Source organism: Syzygium oleosum, unplaced genomic scaffold, assembly GCF_021117445.2.
Source record: "Syzygium oleosum isolate NSW1041296 unplaced genomic scaffold, Sole_v2.1 Sole_v2.02, whole genome shotgun sequence".
NCBI lineage: Eukaryota > Viridiplantae > Streptophyta > Magnoliopsida > Myrtales > Myrtaceae > Syzygium > Syzygium oleosum.
Window position 1 is genome coordinate 13,533,437 of NW_026607486.1, and position 10,751 is coordinate 13,544,187.

The window sequence follows — 10,751 nt, forward strand, 5'->3', positions numbered from 1 at the left end:
ACATTTTCCGTTTTTGTTTTCTTTCTTTTTTTCTAAATTGCAGAGGACAGAGGGAAAGGAAAATAGAAAATAATTGCACGACATTGCTCATAAATCCTTCCGTGTTCTTTTTCCCTCGCAACACGAAGAAAAGTCGCTTTGGTGTCTTGACCATATGACGGGTCCTGCAAGGCATGACTTCATTCTAAACAAGAGAACCTCCGATGGGTATGGACATTTTCTATCTTGTCTTATGGACGTCCTTCTCAACCCCAGAGAAGGGTTAATTGCTATCCACACGCTTTCCTCCCTGGAGTTTTTCTTATTGATGGGATGTCATTTGGAAGATGCTTCAGCCTTTCCCTCTCTGCACGTCAATTTCACTTCTTTTACTGTATCCATTAGTTCCCTTTTGGCATGCAGAAATTATGTCGAAGACCATCCGATGCATTGTGCCAAAGGGAAGCCTTTATTTGCAATATACTTAATTATTGAAACCATGAAGAGATCATATAGATGTCTTGTCCTTCTGTTTGTAATGTAAAGCTCATATAGTTTCCATAGTATTTTCTTTGCACGGTTTAGTACTCTTCCTCTTTGAATCCGTCAATATCTAGCGTTAGGATACTGTCTTAGAATGTGTGGCCTTCTTCTTCCAGGGGAATACCTGGCTCTCACGGGGGATAAGCTTAATGGTGTGGAAATGGTTGCCTGCCGCTTGGCTACTCACTATTCACTAAATGCGGTTTGTTTTCAATGCACCTTTGACTGCTACTTCAGTGTTTTTTTAACACCACATACCTCGATAATCTCTTCCGAGTTATGAATAATGACCTTGACAGAGATTGGCTTTGATCGAAGAGCGTCTTGGTAGACTGACTACTGATGATCCGTATGTTATAGAGACATCCCTTTCACAATATGGTGATCTTGTTTATCCCGACAGGAGGAGTATCATTCATAAGTAATGTTCAACTTTAGTCTACAGCTTCTGGGATCTTTGTGGCAAGATTTTTTACTTTTATCCTCCTCTGAATGAATGACTGTATGCTTTTGGATCTATACGGTATAACTTTACGGTATACACCTGTCTGGGGGAACAGACTAGAGAAGTTTGTCATGTAGCTAATAAATGATGTACATTGTGAGTTGATTGCGTTCTACCACACATAACTATAGCTTTCTTACTTTTTGGTGCAGTTGGCTATAAGGCAAAGAGAGGTTTTATAAGCTTAGAATTTTTGTACTAGCTATATTCACACTTTTCTGTGGTTGATTCTGTTTTATCCAAACCCGAGTAGAACTATGAATCAGTCATTCTAAACACTTAAAATCTACATGATAAGTTATTAGTTATGACATATTATTAGTTGTTGTGCATATTAGAACTGTGCAAGGGACAAGTAAATATTCCAGATAGCATAGTGATTGCTGCTTTTATGGAAAACAGTTTCTTCCTTCTCTGTGCAATTATATTCCTTCTCTCCTTTACTAAAGAATGAACCTGCACATTTTGTTTTGCTTAGTGCCAGAATTTATTTTGTTCTCTAATCTGTTCAGTTTTATTTGTTGCAGTTATTGAAGTGTGTATCGAATAATTTTTAAAACGGAGTATCTTTGTCTTGTTCTCTTACAATATTTTAGTGTTGACTCAGGATTGAAGTGATCGATAAATGCTTTAGCCATGACATGGTCGAGGAAATTATTCATGCACTGGTAAGTTGGACAAGAGACCTTGAAAAGGACTCTTATGTTTATCGTTGGAAAGGCCATAATGCTTGACATCATACTGGTTTTTGAGATGGTGTGCCTGACGTTTTATTTTGCCAGATGACATGATAGTAGAATTGGGACTACAACTGAGAAATGCAATGAGTCAGCGTAGTTAATATCCTAGATGTTCTATTATTACCATCTTATTAAATTGGTATTGCTTAGGAAATTGAAGCAGCTGACTCTTATGATGAATGGTGTGCAATGACCCTCAAGAAACTAAGGGAAGCTTCTCCATTGAGCTTAAAAGTCACCTTAAGATCTGTGAGTTACCATCCTTTTGATTTTCTTCGTTGGACAGAGATTCCTTCTCTCAGACATTGAGTTGGTTATAATTATTACTTTCAGATTCGTGAAGGCAGATTCCAGACTCTTGATCAATGTTTAACTCAGGAATACCGAATATCCCTTCGTGGAATCTCTGGAGAAGTTTCCAAAGACTTTTGTGAGGTACACAAATCTTGGACATCCACTGCAATTGTATGATTGAATCTTGTGGGTTTTTTTTTTCTCTCTCTCCTTATCGTCAAATGATTGTACTCTTTGCCATCTGTGGGGCTGCAAAGATATAGTTTATGTGCTTGTTAATAGTGCTCTTTGCCATCTGTAGGGTGTTCGGGCATGGTTAGTGGATAAGGACTTCGCTCCAAACGTAAAATTAAGTCCCAATTTTTCCAACCTTACACATTTTCTCAATTTACATGACAGAAATTATTGTGGGTTTTTCAAATAATGTACAGTGGGATCCTCCAAGTTTGGAAGAAGTAACCAAGCAGATGGTCGACTTTTGTGTCTCTCCACTTGTATCTGAGCCTGAGCTAGAACTACCCACTGCCTCGTGAGAACCCTCTGTATGACAGATATATACCATCTTCAGTTTTGTTGGTTAGGTATTAAACTGTGTGATTTAATTTTATCTTGGTTCTTGCATTCCTCGACAGTTCGAGATCTGTCAATCATGTTTTCCTTATATGTTAAATCTTTATCCTAGAAATTTAACACAGACAAAGCACCAGCGCAATGAGATGAAAAAGCAACTCTACCTTAATCGCCAGCTCTCTCTCTCTCTCTCTCTCTCTCTCTGGTTTGTTGGTTACTTGTTTATGCGCTGCCAGAGTCTTTCTCAATGTTGCTAGGATTATTTGAAATTACACTCCAACAGAGCATTTTAGCGCAATAATCTTCTTTGCTGCTTCATTAAAGCTGGTGCAGAGACAATTTCATGTAGTTTTCGACCTCGAAATCAATAGTCATACCTATGAGGCGACTTCCATATATATAAAGGGGGAGAGCCACGGGAATAGGATCCAAAAGTACCAAAAACAGCAAATCCTCCAAGCATAGTGAAATGCTAAAATTACTATGTCAATATGGCCATCAGAAGTTCAAAGATCTACATAGTTGGTGGGGGGAAATACATCCAAACCTGCAAAGTTAGGCTAGAATTAATATGTTCAATGCACTTTTATCTGTATGACATGATAGTAGGTTACAATTATGACCACAGTGAATTCATTAGAGTTTGAATTTTCCTATTTTGGCTAAGTTGTTCTTGGTTCCAAAGTGCGAACGAGTCGAGAGAAAGCTTGATATCAGGGTCCTTAGAAATCATGGCCACAAGTGAAAATCCTTTCTCTGGGCTTGCTTGCTACAACCAAGCAATTCATGAGCAATTTAGCAGACAACGACGAACTACCAGATTATCAACTTTGGAGAACAATTCCCTTATCAACAAAAAGTGCACACTAGATGATGAAAAAATGACTTGTATACAAAATGCGTTAAGTCCGTTATTTTGGAAGTCACTGCTTCCAATATCAGGCAACCTCTTTTAAATCTCGGCCAATGAATGTTGACAGTGAGTACTGTTAACCAACCACCTAATCATTGGCTGAAAATGTTTATTAGTGCCAATCAGCTGCCTGTCGGTGCGTCAGTTGGTTTATCACATGCCGTCGAAGGTTGAAGAAACTGTCATACACAAGCCAAATATTAGAAAGTACTTTGTTAGTTGAACCATATGAAAATCAATTTGTACTACACTAGGAGAAAGACTTACCTCGGACAAATGGATAATGAATTCCCAACGCAAAGGAATATCCTATGCAACATGAGTTCTTGTTTCTGGAACACTTGGCCCTTGACTGGAGTTGCCTTTGATGTTGATCAAGAGGAGTCTGAAAGTTATCTTTTGATGCCATCACTTAGCTCTTAAATCAACCAAAATGACGAGACTTGACTTGGTCTTTCCATCTCCACGAATTCTGACTTATACTTCATATGCTTCTTCTGTTCTGACCTTCAAATAATTTCAGCTTTAAAGCTAGGAAAGTCACGGCTGCAGACACATTCCAATATGCTCACTAAGCATGTCTTGAGCCTATCAGAAAATGTTCTTGGTGGAGCAGGTTCATCAAGACCTGCAAAAACAGGTTCTTTAGTCTGTATGACATGAGAACAGTAGATCGAAACATAGATGATAGTGGTGAAATACTTTGGGGGTTCGAGTCTTGCTGCCCCATCTGATTTTGATTTCCAGGCGTAGTCCCTTCTCTGACATTGTCAATGGGAGGCTCTTCGTTAATTTCATGATCCCGTGGACTTGCGGATGGATGGAACTGAAGCTGAAGTCGGTGTCGGACTCTTGGGCGTCTCCTCTCCTACATGAAAAATGAGATTTTCTTAGCCAGTTTTCTAAGTGAGAAAATGCAGTTGTCATCAAATAAATCTTTTTCTTAACATTGGTTTCGCTATTTTCACAAACAAGGGTACAGCAAACTCATGGCTCCTATGTGCAAGACATCATGAGTCTATTACTGCTGAATGATGATTCAGTCGTCCATGTAGTGTAAACTCTCCCTTTTTCTTCCTTCAAAGTCGGTTTTACTTTTCCCAATTGAGTTCCTTTACGAAGCACATTATGACCTTCCATATCCCTCAGAATGTCCAGAAGTGAAAATCTCTAACCTTGAATTTCTTACATTCAGTTGACTGAACTTGAATGAATTTGTGAAAGAAGCAAAAGGAAAGGACAGTATTCTACAGGAAACTAAAATAAATATGCACTATACGATACATGACATATTTATTCAGTCTACGAGTTGGAAGTTCGGTTTTCATGTCTGTATGAACAGAAATTGTAGATAAAGTCAATGAATTGAGGAATATGACCAAAGAGAGGGGGGACCAAAGAAAATGGAAGGGAAAGCGCGTTGCCATTGCCTGTATCAGATATCTCCTCTCATATGGCGACTTTTGGTTTGTTATGGTAGGGGAAATTTGAGAATCCTAAATATTTGCAAATGAAAAAATGATTCTATAGACTGGTTGAAGACTGTTATAATTTTTGGTAAATTTACATTGTCGATTCAATTCTTGAACTTTCTATAAATTTATCTGAAATATGATAGGTGTGTGCAGTGGCGTGCTTCACTACTTATGTCAGAATAAGGTGTTAAAAAGAAATTTACATCTAGTTCGCATTTTAGGTGAAACTCTTTGGTGTTACGATAAAATCCCGGTTGAGGCTCACCTTGTTTGTCTCTGATGGAGGCGCACCTTGTTGAGCTATCCTTTTGTGACGCTTGAAAGTAATATGATATGCTGATGAAGAGTCGAGCGACTCCCTGCTGCGGATAACTCGTATTAGGCACTCATCCGGTATTTTCGAGTTCGATACGTCAAGCAGTGTTTCCAGTGAAGGACACTGCTCGACATCCAACCTAGTCAAAAACTCTAGTTCTTCAAGGCCCTTAACAACCCGCAGCTTATAGCACTCACGGATGGCCAAACGGTGAAGGTTCTTCAAGTTCGACATACCGCTTAACTTTTCCATAGCATTGCATCTTTCAATGGAGAAGTCTTGCAATGATAACAATGTACCGATGACTTGAATCTCAAGTAGTTTTTCGCAATGCTCCACATGAAGTTTTTTTAGTTTCTTCAAGGCATTGGGAAGAAGTACTCCCGGTGCACAATAGGTCGACTCCCTCGAAGAAGACTCTGATTGATCGAGGACCCCGAGAGATCCTACCTCACCGCATAATACTATTCTTTCAATTGACCCGCAGTGAAAGATATATAATTCCTCCAGTGATGACGACATACTAAGAAGCTTAATCTCAATCATATTAGGGCAATATCTTACTCTCAGTGTCCTTAAGCTACATGGTATGGATAAGCTCTGAAGGTCACACTTGTCCAAATGTAAGCTCTGCAATTGCAAAAGTCCATTGAGTTGAATTTCTTGCAATCGCGAGAAACCAAGCGTCAAATTTGACAGATTTTTCAAGTTGGATAGTGGCGATCCTGCCGAGCTGAAATTGTCAAGTTCTGAAGAAAGTAAAGAAGGCCGTGGCTGCTCGAGGGGCTGCAAATGTAGACCACTCAAAGCAAGGTCTTCTAGAAGAGAAAGGGAACCCAAGTCCGTAGGCGGTGCAGCGATATGGGGAAGACACAAGTCCAATTTCTTTAGTTTGGATAGCCTTCCAATCCACCCCAAGTCACATGTGTGCTTTAGGTTTGACGAATTTCGATAATAAGAGCCATCGGATAGGACCAACTCTACTAGATTGGTAAGCTTCGAGAGATTTGGGACCACCTGCAGTGAGCAAGATTTAACACGTAAATGGACTAAACTCGCTGGAAGTTCAGGTAACTCTGTAATCTCGTCACAACATGTTAAGTCAAGTGTTGAGAGATGAGAAAGCATGTGGATTGTTCCCGGAACTCCAGAGATTCTGGTCCAACATAAATCTAGGACTCTTAGAGAGGATAGATATCCTATTTCATCGGGAATTTCACCTACCAACTCTTTGCGATGACCAAGGTAAAGCTCCTCCAGTTTCTCCAACTTTCCAAAATCTTTGAGTAACCCCCATCGATTTGAATTTAAGTCAAACCCGCTACTTGACAAATCCAAAGTGCACAATGATTTTAATTTTCCAATGGAATCCGGAAGTTGTTTAATCATAGTGTCTTTCAGACAAAGATGTTGCAGTTCCACTAACCCTTCAATTGTGTTTGGAATTTTAGTGATTCTTGATTCTAGTAGGTTGAGATTTGACAAACACCGTAGCTTTCCGATGGAATCCGGCAAGCTTGAAATTCTAATGTTTGAAAGGTCCAACTTCCTTAATGATGCTAAGTTACCGATAGAGGTGGGTAGTCTGCACAAAAAGTAGCAGCTCTTCAAAGAGAAGCGCTCGAGCTTCACTAGCCCTCCAATATCTTCAGGCATATCTTTCAGGCGCTCACAATGGGTGATATTCAAGTCAAGCAAGTATTTTAGCTTTCCAATGGAGCTATCGATTTCCTTCAACCTCCAACAATAATCAAAAGTTAACCTCTCTAAAGTCGGGCATTTCGACAGGTCTGGAGTTCTAGTAATGCGACGACATTCTACAAGAGCTAGACTTTTAAGTTTGGTTGCCATCTGCAAAATGGAAGTATAAACGTTACAAAAAGAAGCCAAACAATGTACAAGACAACTGTTATAAATTGAGATGGAATCCATACCTTAATTAAGTCCCATACTTTCGAATCATCTGTGAAGTCATTGGCAAAAAGTTCAAGGACAAGTAAATTCTTTACATGCATATTAGCCACACTACAATCTGGTGGAAGAGAAGACCAAGAAATCCATCTCAACTTTGGTAGATAAACGGTGAAATCCCCTAGAAAGGACCCATTGGATAATCTCAGGAACCTCAAACTTTCAAATCTTTCAATTTCTTCTTTGCTAATAAAGATATGAGAAGGCCTTCCCCGTAGATCAAGTGCTTCAACCATTTTCTTCCTCTGCCAATAAATAATTGCAGTGATCAGTAGAAGTTTGTCAGTAACTAGTAATTTCATTTATGATTTGAATGAATGAAATGGAAGAAAAGATCATGAGCAGAAAGTTGAATCATCAAACGCAGGATGTCACTTTTTTCATTTGAACCCGACAGTTGTCTTACCTCTTTGGTTTTTATGAAATCAAGGACCTTCTCGCTAGTCCATAGCCTACTCCGCTTCCCAAGATTTGTAAGATTTTCTAAACAAACAAGTTCCCGCCCCAGGTCTCTCAGTTGGTCATGCATCCAAATTTTGTTATCCTTTATCTTTATCAAGGACATTTCAACAAGGACATCAATTCCCGAATTAGGATAAAATTCACAATCCTCCCACATGTAATTGGCATTAGTAATATCTGCATTGATCAAAAAGCATGCGACATCGAGAAAAATTTTGCGCTGACGATCTTGTAAGGCCTCATAGCTAATCATCAACTTCTTTTGTACATCTTTATGTGGTATTTTCTTTAACTGTTTTAATGTATCCTCCCATTTCACTTTGGGCTTTCCACGAAGTAATGAACCTGTAACTTCAAGAGCCAAAGGAAGGCCCCCGGTAGTAGAGACAATTTCTCTTGAGAGGCTGTCAAAGTCCTTTGTCAGAGAGCCTTCAAGAAACGCATGCCTAACGAAAAGTTGGAGTGCACAGTCACCATTCATCTGGTTCATTTCATAAGCCAGAATTTGGAATGCATAGTCAGAATTCATCTCCTCCAGTACACTTGTGTTCCTAGTGGTGATAATTATTCTTGTTCCGGGATGCAGCAACCAATGTTGTCCAATTAGATTTTCGATTTGTTGTTTCTCATCAACGTCATCAAGAACAATTAGAACCTTCTTATTGGCAATTGTTTCCTCTATCCTCTTCCTTCCGTGAGCAACTCCACCAATAATTTCTGCAGAGCTAGAACTAGCAATTTCTGTTAGTAGCTTCTTCTGCAACCAAACTAAACCCTCCTTCTCTGACGTTTCTCGAATATTGTCAAGGAAGGCACAACATTTTCCAAAGCGAGAAGAAAGTTCATTGTAGACGACCCCGGCTAGAGTGGTTTTACCGATACCCCCCATTCCATGAAGTTTAAGCAGCCTCACTTCATCATTACAATTAACATCTAACAATTCCAGTATTTCTGCCACTCGATCATCAAGTCCAACTAAATCTTTAGTCACAATCTTATGTTTTCTCTTCAGACTATACAAAACCTCTTTAACTGCCGACTTCATAAGTACCGCTTTGCTGCCACAAATAGAAGCCAGTTCATTAGTTACAAAAGCTATATCGATCATGTAAATTAACATGTATGTGTCACGGCCCAAAGAATTGGATCGTTCCTGAGGTTTTCTGGATGATGGACCGTGACCGACCCTTGGACGAAAAGGCGGGCCCCGAGTGTTCTAGTACTAGGGTTTTCTTGATGTCTTCTAGAATACTCCTGGGGTGGGCGATACGGTAATTGTACCCTTCCGTAATAAATGCGGTAGGTGGGGTAGTTGGGAGAAAACGATCTCGACCGTTGAGATCGGAGAGAGATCTACAGATAAGGTCAGCCCGATACTTGTATATAATGGGTCTCCTCCCCCTCATTTTATCATCTCTCATTTTCAAGAAACAATACAAGTTGAGAGCTTCTCTCTCTAGAGTTTCTCTCTCTAAAGTTCTTGTGAGTGTGAGTGTGGGAAGGCTTACTTGGGGAGAAATTCCTAAAGCCGCACGGGCGTGGAAACGCTAGATCAATCGGCCCGTGACATATGCTTCTAAATCCAAAAAAAAGGTGTACTCCCTTTATTTATCCTTAATAAACCTTGTATGATTGTACTTGTAATTTTTTTTTAAAGACGCGAAGATTTGCTAATTTATTTATCTCCTGACGTCCCTTGCATAGGACGGGCTTGATTCTAGAGCCAAAAAGGGCAGGGATCTTTAGAGCTTACCTTTTGCATTGTGGCAGCGCCCAGCCCTTGATTTTATCGACCTTCTTAAGAACCTCCTCCCAGGATTCTCCCTCCCAGGATTCTACTTCGTGAGGAGACTTCTCCTCCTGCTTCTTCTCGTGCTCCTTCTTATGCTCCTCTATGGCCGTTTTGTATAATGGGGTTTTAAGGGCAACATCATCTGGCTTCACATCGTAAAAAACGGGTAGGATTTTTTTCTCCTCTGACTTGGATGTGTTGTCTACCATCCTTGCGAGCTCACGGAGACACCATTTGCTACTAGCATAATTTCTTGAGAAGATGGGTATATAGATCAGGGAGTTGTCGATTGCTCGCAGGAGCTCTCCACCAATTTCTTCGCCGACTCGAAGTTCTTCATCATCTATGAAGACATGAATACAATTCTCTACCAAGTCTTGATAAAGGAAGTCGGTGAATCCATCTCGAGTATCTTGACCATGGAAATTCAAGAACACTTGATACTGACCTCCTCTTGCATTGCTGCTACTCGTTCCGGCATCCGAGTTCGCCATTGGAGCTTTACTTTGGAAATTAAGGTCTCTCTCTATTCTCTCTGTCTTCTCTCTCTCGGAACGTTGCTCGCTAACTTCAAGAAAAATCAAGGTCAGTTTGATCTAGACCTCGCTTGACTTTTTGCAGTAAACGTGTAAAATAAAAAATAATAATAAAACTGGCAAATAAAAAGAAAATCTATATTTTCACTAAAGTAAAACAAAAGATACATAGAGTACTTAAAAACTCGTTGATCTAGTCGTCACGAATCCCCCAATCTGCAATAAGCGAGTACAACATTTGGGCAACACGCGCGCGCATGTGCTCCGCGCGCGTGTGAGTGTGTGGCGCGTGAGGACCGAGTGAAGAGAAAGATGTCCGCCTGTCAAATCACGAGGACGCGCAGTGGATAAGGATGAAAGAAAAGACAAAAAACAATGGGCTCCACAAAAATTGATTAGATAAAAATTGATTAGATTTTTATAATGGAAAGACAATTAAATCAAAATAATGTACTGGTTCTATAAAGTGATCCCCGTTCTAATAAAGTTACAAAACAGAACAGAAAATTCAATTTTCGCTTAAGACTCCATTTATTAAAGTTACAGGACGAACCAATAGGATCGGAGATCGCGCGGACCGGACCGAATTTATGGGTCCTGTGCGGTTTTAGAAAGTGTCGGTGTGGTTCTCGATTTCAGGATGAGAATTGGACCG

The 10,751-nt window shown here is 39.9% G+C and overlaps 3 protein-coding genes across 3 annotated transcripts; 1 reads left to right on the forward strand and 2 right to left on the reverse strand.

Annotated features, from left to right (window-relative positions):
• The first annotated feature begins 385 nt into the window (after window positions 1-385).
• Window positions 386-2,618, forward strand: LOC115681803 (3-hydroxyisobutyryl-CoA hydrolase-like protein 2, mitochondrial). Its single transcript, XM_056308750.1, has 7 exons — window positions 386-724; window positions 822-943; window positions 1,635-1,695; window positions 1,918-2,016; window positions 2,101-2,202; window positions 2,363-2,404; window positions 2,493-2,618. The coding sequence occupies exons 1-7, from the start codon at window positions 617-619 to the stop codon at window positions 2,592-2,594; spliced, it is 636 nt and encodes a 211-aa protein (XP_056164725.1). The 5' UTR covers window positions 386-616; the 3' UTR covers window positions 2,595-2,618.
• Window positions 2,619-5,173: 2,555 nt separating this feature from the next.
• Window positions 5,174-6,910, reverse strand: LOC115681790 (uncharacterized). The gene has a single exon (XM_030605866.2). The coding sequence runs from the start codon at window positions 6,722-6,724 to the stop codon at window positions 5,237-5,239; it is 1,488 nt and encodes a 495-aa protein (XP_030461726.2). The 5' UTR covers window positions 6,725-6,910; the 3' UTR covers window positions 5,174-5,236.
• On the reverse strand, window positions 6,799-10,149 carry LOC130134569 (disease resistance protein L6-like). The gene is made up of 5 exons (XM_056308096.1): window positions 9,522-10,149; window positions 7,713-8,826; window positions 7,270-7,551; window positions 6,904-7,186; window positions 6,799-6,860 (listed from the first exon to the last, which is right to left on the reverse strand). The coding sequence occupies exons 1-5, from the start codon at window positions 10,052-10,054 to the stop codon at window positions 6,799-6,801; spliced, it is 2,274 nt and encodes a 757-aa protein (XP_056164071.1). The 5' UTR covers window positions 10,055-10,149.
• Between the last annotated feature and the right edge of the window lie 602 nt (window positions 10,150-10,751).

What these genes read in the sequence shown, in the direction of transcription:
- LOC115681803 (XM_056308750.1), top strand. Translation starts at nt 617, where the DNA reads ATGTGTGGCCTTCTTCTTCCAGGGGAATACCTGGCTCTCACGGGGGAT. An exon ending in AGGAGGAGTATCATTCATAA is followed by an intron (nt 944 to 1,634) that starts GTAATGTTCAAC and finishes GTGTTGACTCAG; the next exon opens with GATTGAAGTGATCGATAAAT. An exon ending in AGGAAATTATTCATGCACTG is followed by an intron (nt 1,696 to 1,917) that starts GTAAGTTGGACA and finishes GGTATTGCTTAG; the next exon opens with GAAATTGAAGCAGCTGACTC.
- LOC115681790 (XM_030605866.2), bottom strand. Translation starts at nt 6,724, where the DNA reads ATGATTAAACAACTTCCGGATTCCATTGGAAAATTAAAATCATTGTGC.
- LOC130134569 (XM_056308096.1), bottom strand. Translation starts at nt 10,054, where the DNA reads ATGGCGAACTCGGATGCCGGAACGAGTAGCAGCAATGCAAGAGGAGGT. An exon ending in GCGCTGCCACAATGCAAAAG is followed by an intron (nt 8,827 to 9,521) that starts GTAAGCTCTAAA and finishes TATTTGTGGCAG; the next exon opens with CAAAGCGGTACTTATGAAGT. An exon ending in ATTTCATAAAAACCAAAGAG is followed by an intron (nt 7,552 to 7,712) that starts GTAAGACAACTG and finishes ATTTATTGGCAG; the next exon opens with AGGAAGAAAATGGTTGAAGC.